General features: G+C 45.8%; 1 protein-coding gene across 4 annotated transcripts in view; it reads left to right on the top strand.

The window, feature by feature from the left end:
* The window catches only part of LOC115479511 (collagen alpha-1(XVI) chain-like), a 136,160-nt gene that overhangs the window by 116,456 nt on the left and 2,065 nt on the right, over window positions 1–17,639 (top strand). For all 4 annotated transcript variants that reach the window (XM_030217456.1, XM_030217455.1, XM_030217454.1 and 1 more), the window contains 15 exons: window positions 655–690; window positions 1,217–1,279; window positions 2,441–2,512; window positions 4,346–4,399; window positions 4,584–4,628; window positions 6,881–6,925; window positions 7,282–7,335; window positions 8,019–8,072; window positions 8,905–8,955; window positions 9,513–9,602; window positions 12,430–12,465; window positions 14,696–14,740; window positions 15,630–15,818; window positions 16,541–16,607; window positions 17,076–17,252. In XM_030217456.1, coding sequence (XP_030073316.1) covers window positions 655–690; window positions 1,217–1,279; window positions 2,441–2,512; window positions 4,346–4,399; window positions 4,584–4,628; window positions 6,881–6,925; window positions 7,282–7,335; window positions 8,019–8,072; window positions 8,905–8,955; window positions 9,513–9,602; window positions 12,430–12,465; window positions 14,696–14,740; window positions 15,630–15,818; window positions 16,541–16,607; window positions 17,076–17,252 — 1,078 coding nt within the window. The remainder of the gene's footprint in view (window positions 1–654; window positions 691–1,216; window positions 1,280–2,440; window positions 2,513–4,345; window positions 4,400–4,583; window positions 4,629–6,880; window positions 6,926–7,281; window positions 7,336–8,018; window positions 8,073–8,904; window positions 8,956–9,512; window positions 9,603–12,429; window positions 12,466–14,695; window positions 14,741–15,629; window positions 15,819–16,540; window positions 16,608–17,075; window positions 17,253–17,639) is intronic.

The raw sequence follows: 17,639 nt of genomic DNA, 5'->3' as shown, positions 1-17,639 counted from the left end.
GTTACGAACGGAACGGAAGCCAGCGCCAGCCAGCCAGAGAATGTTCAGGTACAAATCGAGGGGAGGAGAGAATCGCAGGACATCCAGGGGAGGAAGGGAAGGGGAGGGCAGGGCAGAGGAGAATTGATGGACATGGATGGGATGGGAGGACAGTAGAGGAGAGAATCGCGGGATACGGACGGGAGGGCAGGGAAGAGGAGAATCGCTGGACATGGAGGGAAGGGGAGGGAAGAATCGCTGGACATGGAGGGGAGGGCAGGGGAGAGAGAAAAAAAAAAAGCTTACATGACAGCCTTCCTAGGGCCCGTTTCATTGTTGAGTAAATGGTTCCACTAGTGTCTTTATAAAATTGGTTCCATTTCCTGACTCGGCCCTGGGGACCAGACTATGAAATTACCTGCTGTATGCTCAGCCAATTGACCTTATTCAGAAATGTGCAGTCAGAGGCTTTGGCTTTTTTTTTTTTTTTTTTTGTGATTCTCTCTGCTGTATTGTTTCGTTCTGTTTGAGATCATGTTCTATGTTTAACAATTATAATTCACTGATGAAAAAAAACCCACTGGCCAACTATAAATATTTTTTAATGAAATAAATCAATGACGGAAAGGAAACAGGGGGAGAGAAATAATGTTTGGTTTCTGTTTTCTTCCTCAGGGATTTCAGGGACAGCCAGGGTTCCCGGGATCACCTGTAAGTATGATGCAGAATGCTGGAGTAATAACAAAAATTCTCACTTGCACTGAGCGTTGTGCAAGGAAAGTACCGACATGGTTACAGCCATGTCAGCAAGCCTTCCCAAGAGACTGTGCATTAGAGACAAGCCTTAGGTGAGACTGCAGCCTTTCAGGTGTTTTAGAAGAGACTCTATGGAGTAGATTTTCTAAGGTTTAGTCAAGATCTTTGCAAATAAAACAAGGAGTCACACAGACAGAATGACTGAAGCTGTCTAAATGGATTTTCAACCTCTTCCTTTTAAATGCACTAAGAAGAGATTTTCATGCACGATGTGATTTGGGGTGGGGGTGGGGGAGTCTATGAGACTGCGTCCAGGTAAAATTAACTGGACCAAAAGAAGGAGGGGCTCCACGTATAGCCCCTCCCCTATCCCTGTTTCTTTCAGGAGCCTTTGCAATATTTTGCATGGGGCCCTTCATTTGAACTTCTGGCACTGAGGCGCAGAGGGCTAACTGGGGTTTCTCACTCCATCTCTTTACAGGGACCACCTGGCTTCCCAGGAAAACTTGGTTCGCCAGGTCCTCCTGGACCTCCAGCTGAAAAGGTGAGCAGAGCTGCCGTGGGCAATGGGGATGGTTTATCTGTCTTCTGCTTGAATTTGTTCCTTCTGGAAATGAAATAAGAAAGGGCCTTAATATTTGGATAGGGTGCATTAATTCTCATCTAGTCTCAACAGTTGCAGGGCCTCCACCTCATATCTCTAAAGTCTAGAGATTTGGGAGTTACATTCCAGAGTTCTCTGAAGGTCCCTCTGGCTCATTACCCAGAAAGTTGGCCCAGAGTGCTCCTGAGGCTGTGGATTGCTGATCTTGAAGCCTTGTTATATCAGAGGAAGGGTAGGGTGGGGGAGAAGCTGTATCAGTTCACACTGTGCTTAGAATCCACCACTGACTCTGGGGTGTGTAATCCCCAGATACCTCTACAGAGCACAAGGTATCACATACACTCCGCCATGTCCCCAGTGGCAGCTTTGGGAAAGACGCCTTTGTCCTCGCAGGACAAACCATCCCCAGTGGCTCAGTGACCTGATTTTGAAGCACCACATCCTCTGTGTCCTTCACAGATAGCCCCAATCTCAGTGCCTTTCTCTTGTATTTCTGAGGTTCTTCTGCCCCTTGCTGCCTGACGTGAGAATTGCAGCTTCCAAATTCTCCCCGCTCCATGCATACAATCAGGATCTGAGTTTGAAATAATCCCATACTGTGATTTCTGTCAGGCAGCCCCATCCATCCACTTTCAGTTGATAAATGAGTACCTGGACTTAGCCAGGGGGGTAAAGATAACTGGGGAAGTTGGTGATCAAGCATTCTGCTAATATTCTGCCAAAAAACTGTCATACAGGTGGCAGGCACCATAATTTGTGATTTGTTACTCGTGTACAAGGTAACTGTCTTTCCCTTTTACCATGTGAACAACGCAATTTGTCCTAACACATCAATAACAAGAATAGTGACGACCCCTCCATCTGCCTAGTACGAGAGCGCGCAGTCCCCGGATTGCCCCTAAATATTGTGGGAGGGAAGTTACAGATCTCTTCCTTTTGTCATGTGAAGTCCTTCCATTTTCTCTCTCTCAGGACAGATTTCCATAACTCCAGATTACAAGCACTAGTTACCAACCTCTCATTCCCAAGAGGTTTGGGGAGGGCAGATAGGAATGTCTTACTGGTTTACAGACCCAGTTCATCTGATCTTTCTCTTTACAGGGCAGCGAGGGAATGCGAGGGTCTCCAGGCCTTTCCGGGCCCCCCGGATCACCCGGACCTCCCGGCATACAAGTGAGTATTTGGGGAAGCTTGGTGGATGCTTTCAGTGCTTGAGCACACCCAAAATTGAACAAACTCTTTGACTATGTCCAGAGAAAAGGTTATTTCCATTGGGTTTAACACCCCCCAATAATTTTGAAAAGTTGACTTCTATGTTGCCATTGTTTTCCCACTGTCTGCGCTGCTGCAGAGTTTGTTTATCTGTGAACGTTGCCGCAGTTTTCAGGGGAAGATGTGCGTACGCGTTTGCTTTTAAAATTGCCAAAGGGAAAAGTTCTGCAGACATGGCACCTGCTCTCTCTGTGGTTAGAGTGGTGGACTTTGGTCCTGGGGAACTGGGTTCAATTCCCACTGCAGGCACAGGCAGCTCCTTGTGACTCTGGGCAAGTCACTTAACCCTCCATTGCCCCAGATACAAATAAGTACCTAAGCCGCATTGAGCCTGCCATGAGTGGGAAAGCGCGGGGTACAAATAAAAAAAAAAAAAAACTAATACGCACATGTGAAAGTGAACACGTGTTATTTCCTTGTTAAAGTGAACAAGAAAAACCCCATGTAGTTATTAACACAAATTGCACTGCAGGATGCTCAGCATTACTTAATCAGCACGTTGCACACTCATAGTCTCATGCTTACCCCCACCCCTCTCCCCCGCGTGTCCCCACACATTGCTTTGACCCTGCCCCTGGGAACACCTTCCACAAAATGCAGGTCAAAGTGCACATATCCTGGAAATGCAAGAACCCAGGCAGGCACTTTTCAGATAAATGATGTATATTGGAAAAGAGCTCCTTATATGTGGAAATTGCTCCGAATCTGTTCATCTCTACTACCCTAATGCATGAAATTTACCGATATGTTTCAGTATTTCTGCTCTCCAGCCCTGGGCTAATGAGGAAGAAAGGGTAAAAGTGACCTTCCTCACCACAATTTTAGGGATTGGCTGTGATGAAGAACGACAAAATTACAGAACTCACTGACCCTCAAACTGATCAGCTTTACTCCCCTTTTCATTATTTCTGGTGTACCTGGGACATTTCTGACAGAGAGAACCATGAGTCTTAAGGGGAAGTTATCAACTTGGGCTACCATTAAAACATGTTGTTTTACCACAGGTCCTATTTTATGCACTGATTCTTACTTACTAATAACTGAGGTTAACAGTAAAATAGCAGGTCTTTAAGGTGGCCCATGTTGATACATCCCCCCCTTTAATTAAAGAAAAAAAGAAATATCTCTAGAAATGGAAATCACTGCTGTATGTAAAACAAGTGAGCCAAGTATAGGACAATCAAGCCATTGTGACATCACTGATGAGGTTGGCTCTTATTGGTGGAATGAGGCATTATGACATCACAATATCAGCTCTGGCTAAATCACTGCTATATGTAATAAAAGTGAGCCAAGTCTAGGGCAATCAAGCCATTGTGACATCACTGATGAGGTTGGCTCTTATTGGTGGAATGAGGCATTATGACATCACAATATCAGCTCTGGCTAAATCACTGCTATATGTAATAAAAGTGAGCCAAGTCTAGGGCAATCAAGCCATTGTGACATCACTGATGAGGTTGGCTCTTATTGGTGGAATGAGGCGTGACATCATAATATCAGCTCTGGTTATCAGAAGTTATTAACATGTTAAGATGTCTTATTTTGCCATTAACATGCTTTTTTTAATACAGGTGCCATTTTATGCAATGAGACCCTGTGCTAAAATAGCAGGACTTGTAGTAAAATAAGGTGTCTTAATGGTAGCCCATGTTGATACCTTTCCTCCTTAGCCAGCCATATCAGTTTCAGAATATTGAACAAATTCTGTTTTCTTGATTTGTGTTACTGCAGGGACCAACTGGCATTGAGGGTCTGGATGGGAAGGATGGCAAACCAGGCCAGAGGGTAAGGAACAGACAAGAGACTGGCAGGGTACATGGCAGAGAATGAGAGTGGTCCAGGAGAATCTCGCTCTGAGGGCTGAGAGCAAGGAACAGGAGCATCAGGGTGCTCTGCATGGCTAAGGAATGGCATATCTTTGGGTCTGTTCTATTTGTGGCTTTAACACATTTCTCTGTGTCATTTTCAGGGTGAGCCAGGCCTTGCTGGTCCCCCTGGGATGATCGGTCCAACAGTAAGTTTTTGATGTTTTATTTGGACTGAATTTGTTGCTGTTGAAGTTTTTACCTGACAACATCACAATACTGAGCAGCATTTTAGAAAGGACATTCAAATCGGAACTGAGACGTCTAGGTCAGGACATCTCAAGTTCTGCCAGTCATAGGCCCCGGAACAAGGACAGCCAAAAGTGCCATGGCACCCCCAACATTTGCTACCCTTCTCTCCCCATGAGGCCTTTCTTCTCTTGCATCTGCGCATGCTCAAGGCTGACCAGCTGGTTTCTGTCCCCTCTGAAACAAGATGTGTTTAGAGGAGACAGAAGCCAGCAGGCCTTGAGCATCTGAAGGCCCTGAATCGGGCCAGCCATGTGATGTCTCCAATGTAGCTTATAAAGTTGCCACCCCAGGGAAGCATGGAGAGTGGTACAATGTTGGATATCACAGGTGGGGACTAGGGGGAGGAAAGGAGACAGATGCTGAAAGGGGAAAGAAGGAGAGAGATGTTGAAGAGCAGGGGAGTAGAGAGATGCTGCAGACCATGGGAGTTGAGAGGGATGGAAGAAGAGAGATGCTATAGACCATGGAGTGGGTGGGATGCTGGACATCATAGACATGGAGGAGTAGAAGGGGAGAGATACTGAAGGGGGATAGAAGGAGAGAGGTGCTGAAGAGAGGAGGGGGAGGGAAGCAGAGAGATGCTGGAGACCATGGGGGTTGAGAGAGAGGGAAGGTGCTGCAGACTATGGGGGAGGGAGAGATGCTGGATAAGATGGGGGGGGCAGAGAATAAGGAAGGAGAGAAATACTTGACACCATGGGGGGTTGAGAGGGACAGAGGAAAGGAGAGATATGTCGGATGCCATAGGTGGCAACAATTGGGTACCCCCAAACAAAAAAGTGTTCCACTGCCATTGCTGCTAGAAATCTAGGACAGGATGTGTTGACATAGATCCTGTTCTAAAATGCATGGACTGACAAAAAAAGGGGAGTAGGATTAACCAAAAGAAATGGTGAACTGGAGATGCTTTAAAGCCAAGACGATGTTTCTAAGTGCAAGAGATCAACCAAACGCAACTTCCACTGAAATCAAGTCACTTTATTCCAAATATCATTACTCAGTTCAAGGTGACACAAACTGTGTTTCAGCGATGCCTGTGTCAGGAGTCCAGGATTCTGGTGAATATCTCCAAACAGCATAATCACATATAGCGTGAGTAAGTGTAACAATCACTATTGTCACTAGTACTGTGTATCCTTTAGGAGCACCAAATACTGTAATAGTGACAATAGTGATTGTTACACTTACGCTACATGTGATTGTCACAGAGCCCAGTATCCCTTGCCAGTTTAGCTTTAGGGGGAGGGGAACACCAGTGATTGGGAGATTAAGGGGGTGACTTCCCCTAATACCTCCAGTGAAGCACTGCTCAGAAGATGAACTTTTCTGGAACCTGGATATCCTAGGTAGCGGGTGTTAAATATTTTAGGTCTTTTTATCACCTCTCCAAATCTTCATATACCAGTTACCCACAATTTGCAGAGATAAAAGACCGAGGCTGCCGCTTATGAGAAAAATAATTTATTTACTTACCAAGTATTGATACAATTAATATTTTCTCGTGGGAGGATAGAACTACTGCATACATATGCTTTCTGTATCTATCACGCCAACATACTGAACTGAAACAGCTATTTTTATACACTTGTATTTAACAATGATTTATAAGTCTTCAGCAAGTTATCTTACTAGGGATCATCTGGTCTTCTTTCAAAACTATCTGGTTTCCCTCACCTGCTAGACCACATTCTCATGTTTGTTTATGCTTCCTCCTTTCCCAGGCCTGTTTGCCTGTAAGGATATCAGATCATAAGTTCCTGGGCCTCACAATTTATGGCCTTTGCCCTTTGACTCTACTCCAGGGTGCATAACTGTGTTTATTATCTACACAGGTGTAAATCTCAGCTTCGAGCTGTTAGGACATAGACGTCCATTCTATTCTGAAATGGGGAATAAAGGTTCATTTGTTAGGCCCTCCCTGTGCTGCCCAAACCACGCCCCTTAGCGTGTATCTATTGGCTTTGTAAAATTGGAATTGAGATAAATATTGGCATGCCGGCTTATGCTCATTTGAAATAAGCACCACTGCTGCCCTGGCTTCAGAAGCCAGGGATTTGCTGAGGGGGTGAGACTGGATGGAAGCCGATAGCACATTGGGACAATTCTCTTCTCCAATTTGCTGCTTATATTTGTTGCTTCTTTTTTGTAGGGCTTCAAAGGGAAAACAGGCCACCCTGGGCTTCCAGGTCTAAAGGTAAGAGATGGGCATATCTTGCTCACACTCAGACCCCAGAAGAGTCGGGGACAGAAACCCCTTCCTACCCTGTATTCATGAGGTCAGTGACAAGACAGGAAAGGGCGAGAGCTCGGCAGGACTAGGGAGATTGCACCTTGTTCCAGCAAGCCCAGCTTGGCTAGCGATGTGGTAGCCCTGCTCTGTCACAGTGCCCGGACCCCTCACACTGTACGGATCCTGGAAGTGGAGGCTGTGTCCATGAACTCCCTGGCGAATGATTTGTTATTCGATCCCTCCCTGCTTAGATGAACCATGCCATCTACCCCACCCACCTTGATTAGTCTCTCTGTTAAAATCAGTGTCTTATGTTGCAGGGAGACTGTGGCCCCCCAGGCCCCCCCGGGAACCCAGGACGAGCAGGAGCAGAGGTGAGGCTGCAGCATGATAGTGGATAATTTTGTAAAGGGCCTTAGAAAAAGTAATCTGTCCGTATCATAATCACTTTTAATTTATGTTCTTATGCACACCCCCTTGAGCGGTTTCTGATATCAGGAAAGCAATTTATAAATCGTGTGCAGCAAATATGGATAAGTGACACCAGATTTTAAAGAGAAAGGTTGGGTTTACTTTTCATTTGAAAATTAACTAGCAAAATGCACACATACATTTACACCTGCTATTTAATAGCACAAACATTGTGAGAAAGGTTACTCACATAATTTTGAAACAGCAAACTCATGCATCTGCCTCGGCTCCAGTCTTGGGTAAAAGGAAGTGAAATGGCATCACATGGACATGTTTACCCACAGAGAACCCTCTCTAAATCAGCCTCTGAATGTGCAGCAGCCCATGATTGGGGGGCGCTAACTCCAGCTTTTTAGTTTATAAATTGGAGCAAGTGACCATCGACTCTGGGAATTATGAAATTTGTGGACCCACAAAACAAATACATTTCACGTCCTGTTTGTTTGCAGCTTTCTAGAGCAACAAGGAAACTGTGCACTGAGCTGTAATGCATAGCTGTAATTGGCCCCACCGCAATAAATGAGAAGAATTTTATTGCGTAAAAGACTGTCGGTGAATTAGGTGTTTCCTTTCTCTTTTTTTATAGGGTGATCCTGGTCCCATGGGGCCACAAGGGCGTATTGGTTCTCCAGGATCAACCGTAAGTGACATCTGTCATTATTCTGTTGTAGAGCTGGTGTCACTGGGCATTTTATCCCCATGTCTTAGACTAACTTCACCACCTTTTATGTGAGCTCAGGAACTCAACAGTCCTGACTGAGAGATATAACTCCTGGAGTTCCAACCTCTCCAGCAGAAAGAGGAATGGTACAGGAGCACTGGCTATAAGGGAGCTCACAGTGCCCGCAGTCCCAGCCTCTCCCAGCAGGAGGTGCTGTAAGTCATGGTACAGGAACGCTGGCTATATGGGGGTTCAATCCTCCTGTAGTCCCCGACTCCTCCAGTAGGTGGTGCTATAAGACACAGTACAGGAGCACCTTAAGCACTTCTGACTTAACTTTTCACCAGGTTTGGAGAATGGGGTTGGTTCTGCTCTGTACTAGATAAGATTTGCTGATGACCAATGAAATTCTTTGAAGGAGTTGGTTCAGTCTCCTTGTCTCCGCTAAGTCACCTCTTCCCAGCCTGACCCTACCACTCATGGGAGCCAACTTTTCAAAATTATTGGGGGTGCTAAGCCCAGTGGACATATACAAGGAATGTTCTCAATATTGGGGGTGCTCAAGCACCCACAGAACCAGTTCCTATGCTACCACTCACATCTGGTCCTCCCACCCCAGCAGTCTTACTCTTTCAACCCCAGCCCACCCCACACGGCTACACTCCCCCTGCAAACAATGACAAGGCCTCCCTCCCCCAGAGCACCTCTGGCCAGCATAGCTAATGAGTACATGTTTACACTGCTCTGCAACAGTAGCCTTTCTATGCATAGATACTGCTCCATGATCTTCACAGTGTTTCTTCTGTCTCAGGGCCCTCCAGGAAGCCCTGGGCTGCCCGGACCAGTTGGACCGTCTGGCATGGTGAGTACACAACCTGCTCCTGATCTGCTGAATTTCCATTATTCTACAGCCAGATGTGGCAATCGGAGCCAATCAGCTAGGCATTGGCTCTCAAAAAGGTTAGAGGATTCATGTCCTTGTGTCCTGGACAGGCCACTTTAATGTTCCATATGAGAGACTGTGCCATTCATCAGAAAAGTAACCCCTGAGTATCTGTGATTACATTCTTCTGTGACTCCAAAGCTCCACAAACTATAGAATCTGCAACTCTCCCAGCCTGAGGGCTGAACTGGACCCCAGTTCCAAGCCTTCAATTTAAAAAAAAATTTTTTTTTTTAAATTGAAAATGATCATAGTTGACAATAAAGCCTGCAGATGTTTGACTCTTACACCTAGCGGTAACATATTGTTAAGAATTACAAATCAAGTCCAGAACCAACAATCCAACAAGCCCCTTCCCAATATTGCAACAGAGGTGAACAAAGAAAGATTAAAGGAGAACCATCCATTTTCAGTGCTAGTATAATGTTTGCAAGCCCTTAAATTTTAAAGAGTCTTTAATTGTTGTTCTTCTATAGGGAATGAAAGGCGAGCGAGGCACTCCGGGAGAAAGAGGCCATCTGGGCCTTCCTGGCGAGCCTGGATCCCCAGGGCATCCAGGACCTGTGGTAAGTTGAAGCATCGGGGAAGGTGGGCACAAGGTACTCTTCAGGGTTCTGTCCTTCTAGGCCTTTCACACCATATCTGACCAGCACTGGGGGCCAGTGTCCATAGCATGGCCAAGCTTTCTGGAGCTTTTCAACACGAGTATAAGAAAGTATTAGGTTCCGCTTAAACCTACCCTTGACTGATTGAGGTTTAATCTGCTGGATGGTGCTGACATTTATATTCCTGATCTGATACAGGAGAAATCAAACTTGCAAAATGCACTAAATCCAGAGACATGGCCTGGTTTGTTTCTTTTTAAAACCTTTTCTTAAAGGTTTGAAGAGTTAATGCACCAGCCTGTGTGTTCTCCAACCAACCCCTGAGCGTGTAATCTGGGTTATAAATCTGTGAATATTGTTCACCGATACCCAGTGCAATTTTTCTAGCAGAAAGGGTGCCGGTACTCAAATGCCAGGCCACCCTTCAGGGGTTGGGTGATCACTGAGGGACTCACCCCACAATAGCCAGGCCCCCTGCAACCAGTCACAGAATCTATGACAAGGCAGAATTGGTGTGTAGAGCCTGAGCTCTTTCATTAAAACTTGTGCTTCGTGGGTCAATTTTAGCAGACACTGGAAAAGGTGCCGGTACTCAGTACCCCCGAGTACCCCCTCAAAAAAAGCACTGCCGATACCAGGATTCCCAGTGGTTGATGACTAGGGATTGTGGTGTCTTCTCTTCAGATGTAGCTCTGGTTCTGAATCTGATTCAGGAAAGGAGTTTCTCCAGGCCTAGATTTCCTTTCAGGTTGTAGCAGAGTTTCCAAGTTGCCCATTCTAGTAGGGAGACTTTTTGGCCAATCTTGGTTTTTGAATTTACATCCCAAAGCATTGCGGAGTGGAGGAGTAGCCTAATGGTCAGTGTAGTGAGCGTTGATCCTGGCAACCTGGGTTCAGTTCCCAGTGCAGCTCCCTTCATTGCCCAAGGTACAAAAACTTAGATTGTGAGCCCTTTAGGAATAGTAAAAGTACCTGCATATAATGTGTACAGCGCTACGTACATCTGATAGCGCTATAGAAATGATAGGGCCTGATTCTAGTCACAGAGCAGTGATTACAACTGAACAGCAGTGTTATGATTTCATTGGAAGAGCTGCTTTCCTGGAGGGAAACCTTTTGGCTAGGCTTTGGACGTACAGAAATCCATAAGTAATGCCACACTGGGAAAAGAAGAAAAGTCCATCGAGCCCAGCATCCTGTCCCCGACAGCGGCCAATCCAGGCCAAGGGCACCTGGCAAGCTACCCAAACATACAAACATTTTATACAAGTTATTCCCGGAATTGTGGATTTTTCCCAAGTCCATTTAGTAGCGGTCTATGGACTTGTCCTTTAGGAAACCGTCCAACCCCTTTTTAAACTCTGCCAAGTTAACCGCCTTCACTACGTTCTCCGGCAACGAATTCCAGAGTTTAATTATGCGTTGGGTGAAGAAAAGGTTTATCCTATTTGTTTTAAATTTACTACACTGTAGTTTCATCGCAGGCCCCCTAGTCCTAGAATTTTTGGAAAGCGTGACTAGCTTAAAATCACCCTCTTAGGCTATGGAGAGACTATGCTTAAAACACAAACTTCAATAAGCACGGGGAGCTGACATTTTTTAGACAGTCTGACTAATTTTGGTGGCTGTCGGGATCACTACAACACTGGGTTGAAAGATGCAGAGGAGAAGCTGGACATCTTGTAAAAATCAAAGCTGAAGATGACAAAGGCTGGAACAGCTCTAACCAGAACGGGTGAGGGCCTGCGCTTCTAGCAGAATTCTGGCGGGTTCGTAGGACAGCTGAGGCTCGATGGGATCAGTTTATTTGATCAGCCAGTTTCAGAGCTGCCAAGTTACCCACTCCAGGAGGGAGACCTTTTTTGGCTGGTCCTGGATTTCTGCCAACCTCATCCTGGGACTTGCAGCACTCATTACAATAGATAGACTCATGCATTTCAAACACTACATTGCTTTGGGATGTAATTTAAAAGCAGGACCAGGTGAAAAATCTCCCTCCTGAAATGGATAAGTTGGCTGCTCTGCAGTTTACAACAGGGGCGTAGCCAGACAGCAGATTTTGGGTGGGCCTAGGCAAGAAGTGGGTGGGTACCAAATGTTCTCTCCCCCACCCCCACATCAAAAAAATATCTCAGCTGGTGGGAAAATGCTTCTCTCCAGTCTCCACCTTGGTAGTCTGCAGCAGGCATGCGCTGAAAACTGAGCATGCGAAGGTGCCAGTATTGTGGAGAGCAGCATTTTCATTACCATGTGCTACTGTTGGATGGGCCTGGGCCCACCCAGGCCCACCTGTGGCTATGCCACTGGTTTACAATATTTTAAACAAGAGAGGTGGTCATTCTTACTTCTGTAGCCAGACACCCGAGTGAGACACCCACCCAATTAGAGACAACTAGCCCATTCAGAGCACAATTCCTGCCTAATCCCTGCAACACAACAAAACTAAAGTATGTAATGGACAAAACTCAACTCTTCCATTGTATGTTTCCCTAATGTGGCTATGCCACTTGAACTTTATCTGACCACTACATCACTTTGTATTTGTTCTCACCGGAGTCTGCAAACGCCTCTCCGGTACTACGTAAGCCACATTGAGCCTACAAATAGGTGGGAAAATGTGGGCTACAAATGTAACAAATAAATTCTGATCGAGACTAGTGTGGTGGGGGGGGGGGGGGGGAGAAAGTTGTAACTAATCTACCCAAAACTGAAGAATGGACTAATAGGGTGTCTGTGAATTAACTTTATCACTGTTTTATGTTAGTAAGCTCTGTGTTGTGTTTTGCAGGGGGAGATGGGTGCAGATGGCCCCAGTGGCAAAGAGGTAATTAATTTATTAAGATTCACGAACCACTCAAGGCAGTGTGCAACAGGACACCTTGATATAAACAACTTACTTTGTATTAACAGCATAACACTAATAAAATGACCTCACATCAGCATAAAACAGAGTTCAAACAATGAGATAATCTGGAAATAAACAAATTAAATGCTATTAATAACAAACAAATGTACGTTAAACCAGCACAGTAGAACATTCAGATAAGTAATGTGATAAATGTCAGCAGAATACTAAGTGGAGTGGAGGAGTGGCCTAGTGGTTAGGGTGGTGGACTTTGGTCCTGGGGAAGTGAGGAACTGAGTTCAATTCCCACTTCAGGCACAGGCAGCTCCTTGTGACTCTGGGCAAGTCACTTAACCCTCCATTGCCCCATGTAAGCCGCATTGAGCCTGCCATGAGTGGGAAAGCGCAGAGTACAAATGTAACAAAAATAAAATAGATACTATTGGAGATTCTACATGGAATGTTGCTACTATTGAAGATTCTACATGGAATGTTGCTACTATTTGAGATTCTACATGGAATGTTGCTATTCCACTAGCAACATTCCATGTAGAAGGCTGCGCAGGCTTCTGTTTCTGTGAGTCTGACGTCCTGCACACAGGATGTCAGACTCACAGAAGCAGAAGCCTGCGCGGCCACATTGGTGATCTGCAAGGGCCGACTTCTACATGGAATGTTGCTAGTGGAATAGCAACTTCAGGCACAGGCAGCTCCTTGTGACTCTGGGCAAGTCACTTAACCCTCCATTGCCCCATGTAAGCCGCATTGAGCCTGCCATGAGTGGGAAAGCGCAGGGTACAAATGTAACAAAAATAAAATAGATACTATTGGAGATTCTACATGGAAAGTTGCTACTATTGGAGATTCTACATGGAATGTTGCTATTCCACTAGCAACATTCCATGTAGAAGGCTGCGCAGGCTTCTGTTTCTGTGAGTCACAGAAGCAGAAGCCTGCGCGGCCACATTGGTGATCTGCAAGGGCCGACTTCTACATGGAATGTTGCTAGTGGAATAGCAACATTCCATGTAGAATCTCAAAGAGTAGCAACAGTGGAGGAGTGGCCTAGTGGTTAGGGTGGTGGACTTTGGTCCTGAGGAACTGAGTTCGATTCCCACTTCAGGCACAGGCAGCTCCTTGTGACTCTGGGCAAGTCACTTAACCCTCCATTGCCCCATGTAAGCCGCATTGAGCCTGCCATGAGTGGGAAAGCGCGGGGTACAAATGTAACAAAAAAAATGTTATTAATAACAAACATATGTACGTACGTTAAACCAGCACAGTAGAACATTCAGATAAGTAATGTGATAAATGTCAGCAGAATACTAATGAAAGCACAATATGGAGCATTAGAAGAACATTCCTGTAACGTAGATATGACACAAACCCAGCACAATGCAATGTAACATCTTAAGAGACAGATAAGATGGGATAAAGAAATGGCTGATTAGATTGAAGCTGAATTATCCCCCTCATTCTCTGAAGTTGTGCACCCAAACTTCTGACTCGCAGGAAAATGATAGAATAGTTCCAGTTGCGCATCTAACTTGTTAAATTAGGCCATAAGTGTTGCTAATTAGTGCTAATTGGCTGTAATTTGAAGCTATGCGTAACTGTACTTAGACGCTATTCTATGAACTTAGCGCCTATGTGCTAGAGTGTGCAGCTACACAGGGGGTGTGGACGGGGGGGGGGCAGGTGCACAGATGGGGCGTGGCAGGGGAGTGGACAGGGCCAGAGCAGGGGTGGGGCAGGGACGTGGCTAGGGCATGACAGGGGCGTGTACCTTTTAGAATATTATCACTTACGTGTGCAACTGTCAACTTTAGGTGCCAATATTTGAGACGGTGTAGAGCGTGGAGCCCGCGTGACAGCTTATGCTCCATTCTTTGACGCCAATTTCGCATGGAATTGCTGTTTTAGAATCGGTGCTTAGAGTCCGTATTTTTCAGGTCTAATTTTTGGGGTCCTTTCTTGAATCTACCTCTATATTTGCAGCTAATAAGGTATGTGGGACTGTGGAGGTTACAGTGTGTGTGGGAAGCGAGTGGGTAGTAGTTAAGGCTTGGCAGAAGAGCCAGGCCTTCGCTTCTTTTTCAGGATCTTTCTAGTTAGGTTTAGGTTTTGGTATTTTGTTATCCTGTATAATCAGTTTGTGCTGTATGACTTAATGCATTTGCTTCATCTCCTTTCCTGTGTCTCTGCGTAGGGAGCACCAGGAAACCCCGGAGCCCCTGGACCAGCTGGGCTGAAGGTGCGTACTTACTAATTGTCATTTCTGTAGCAGTGCTGTGCAGAAAACGGTCCCTGCTCCATAGACCTTACAGAAGAGGCTTCAGGACATGTACTTAATATAGCAAACCCAGTTAAGGATGCGAATATGGCAGGAGTGAATCATGATATGGTGCCCAGAGGCGTAGCTAAGTGGGTCGCCAGGGGACTGGCTGCTCCCCCAAATGGACTTCCGACGGCGACGACACCTATTTTTCACACGATCTGTCGTGTTTCAAATATGTGCCGGCGCCGTCGGCAGTCCACTGTCCCGTGCCCTCACTTCTGGTGGTGCCTCGGGGAGGCTGTTCCAGGCACATTGTGCAGCTTGGTGGAATACTGGGAGGGAGGGATGGAGAACAGCAGGTTGTCTGATGAACAGAGGTTGGGGGGTGCAGGTAATAAGGCACGTGTAGGAGGATCTTGCACAGGTGAAGAAGCAGTTGGGGAGTCAGTGTGTTCACTTAAAAGGAGTTACAGGGTTGTAACAGAAGTGGAGCAAGATGTTACACTGGTTTGATAGAGTTTCTGGTTTTATTGTGATCCACTTTGTACAATATGTTATTGAAAGAACAGAATGTCAATGGTTAAATAATAAGAGTGGAATTTTGCATAAAGGGCAGTTCTAGAAATTTGCACCAATTGTGTGCAAACGTGGTAGAATAATTAGCCCGTCGGCATGTGATTGCTGTTACTGATCGGTAATTACACGTGTAAGTGTTAGACGCTATTCCATAACTTGTGCGCCAACAGCGCCTCGCATGTTAAGTGCAAGAGGGCGTAGCATGGGCGGGCCCATGAGATACGTGTATAACTGATCGAATACTATATTATGGTTCATTTATTATTTTAGTTTGGCTCTGCTGTTTCAGGGTGACCCCGGACTTCCAGGAGAAAAAGGAAGCGCTGGAGAAAAAGGAAGATCCGGAATGCCAGGAGGACCAGGCAAGAGTGGTTCAATGGGCCCTGTAGGACCCCCAGGAGTTGCTGGCGAGAGAGGACCTGCCGGATCTCCAGGCCCTGCTGGAGCCCCAGGAATGCCAGGCATGCCAGGCACAATGGTAAGGGCTAGAAACATCCCAGTTCATGAGTGATAATCCCATGGAAATGGCCATAGTATCAGGAGACGGTTTCAGTACAGGCAATGGCTTAGTAACTAGTAACATAGTAGATGACGGCAGAGAAAGACCTGCACTGTCCATCCAGTCTGCCCACAAAATAAACTCATATGTGCTACTTTATATATATATATACCTGACCTTGATTTGTATCTGCCATTTTCAGGGCACAGACTGTAGAAGTCTGTCCAGCACTAGCCCCGCCTCCCAACCACTAGCCACGCCTCCCACCACCGAGCCCCACCTAGCATTTATAAGAAGTCCTCCCTCCCCCCCCCCCCCCCCCCCCCCCCCGTCCTCATTCTTGTGCAGTACTTATCACCTGGAGCACTGGAGCATCTCCTGTAGGTAACTGTTCACTTCCTCTTGATTAACTTCTGGTTATCTGAAATTTCGTAAGATGTTAAAAACTCATTTGTTTTCTATATACCTGGTGAAAGATTTGAGTTATGTTTTCTTGGTATATTGGATGCGGTTTATTTGATGTTGTAACGTCCTACTGTTGGCCTAATTCATTGATATTTTGTAATCTGTGCTGATCCAGTAATGGTTTGTAGTGGAATATAAATGTTATTGTTTAATTGTAATGGTTTAATCAAACTCACTCAAACTGGTCTGGCCAGGCCGCACTTCTGAATCCTTCATCCCTTGTCCTCCCTTTTTAGGGTGACGTGGTTAATTATGATGAAATCAAGAGGTTCATCCGACAGGAGCTATTGAAGGTCTTGGATGGTTAGTAACTCACTCCTGCCCCTCCTGGTGGAATCTGCCACAACAAATTAAAATCTGCTCATGTATTTTAAACTCCTGTTAAATTCTACACAATTTGTTAAAGTAACAGAATATTAAGCACTACCTGAATAACGAATTTATAATAAAATGCACAAAATAGTATTACCGAATGACGCAGATTCCTCCCCATGCCCCTCTGCTCTTTCTCTCTCTCCCCCTTTCCTGGGTTCCAACTTCCAGCCCTTTGCTCTGTCCCCAGCTAACCCTCACCAGCCTCTTTCCTGCTGAGGTTGGTGGAAGCTGCCCTGGGCATCGCTGTGCAGGTGGATGCAGCGATTCTGTCTCTCACTTTCTCGCTGACCCACTCTGCTAAACTGTGCACAAAAGAATTTAAAAGTTTGAATGAGAGAATATTTAGTATTGTGCTGAATTTCCTCCAGACTGACTGTCTTGCATTTCTTCCTGCAGAGAGGATGGCCTATTACACCTCCAGAATGCAGCTCCCTGTAGAGATGGTTTCAACTCAGGGAAGACCAGGCCCCCCTGGAAAAGAGGGGGCACCTGGCCGACCTGGCTCCCCAGGAGCACCTGGGCTACCAGGACAGATTGGCCGTGAAGGGCGACAAGGAGTGCCTGGAATGAGAGGTATCTCATTTTCATTTTATCCTGGGCGCATATCAAGGATGTAACCCCTGGGTGTCTAGAGTTTGGGCTGCATGAACCTGCTTATAATGAAAGTTAATGCTGTACCCCTTGAATTAGGCAAAGTGAATGACCCCTGGCCTCCCTTCCTGTTGGCAATGAATTCTATTTCTGCTCTGATGCTTTTACCTCTAAAATGGAATATTTTGGGACACTAGTTTATTTCCAGTACATTTGCTAAAACATTTGTTGTATGTAGAATATTATCTGACATGGCCTTCTGCTCCCCATTCTGTTGTCATGTCAAAAGGCAGTGCCCTGACTGTCCTCATTTTGCTGAGTCACATCAAAAGGAACAATAAGCAGTGCCCTGACTGTCCCTCCTCCTCC

The sequence above is a fragment of the Microcaecilia unicolor genome, chromosome 11 (genome assembly GCF_901765095.1).
Source record: "Microcaecilia unicolor chromosome 11, aMicUni1.1, whole genome shotgun sequence".
Lineage (NCBI taxonomy): Eukaryota > Metazoa > Chordata > Amphibia > Gymnophiona > Siphonopidae > Microcaecilia > Microcaecilia unicolor.
This window is presented reverse-complemented; position numbering and strand designations above follow the sequence as displayed.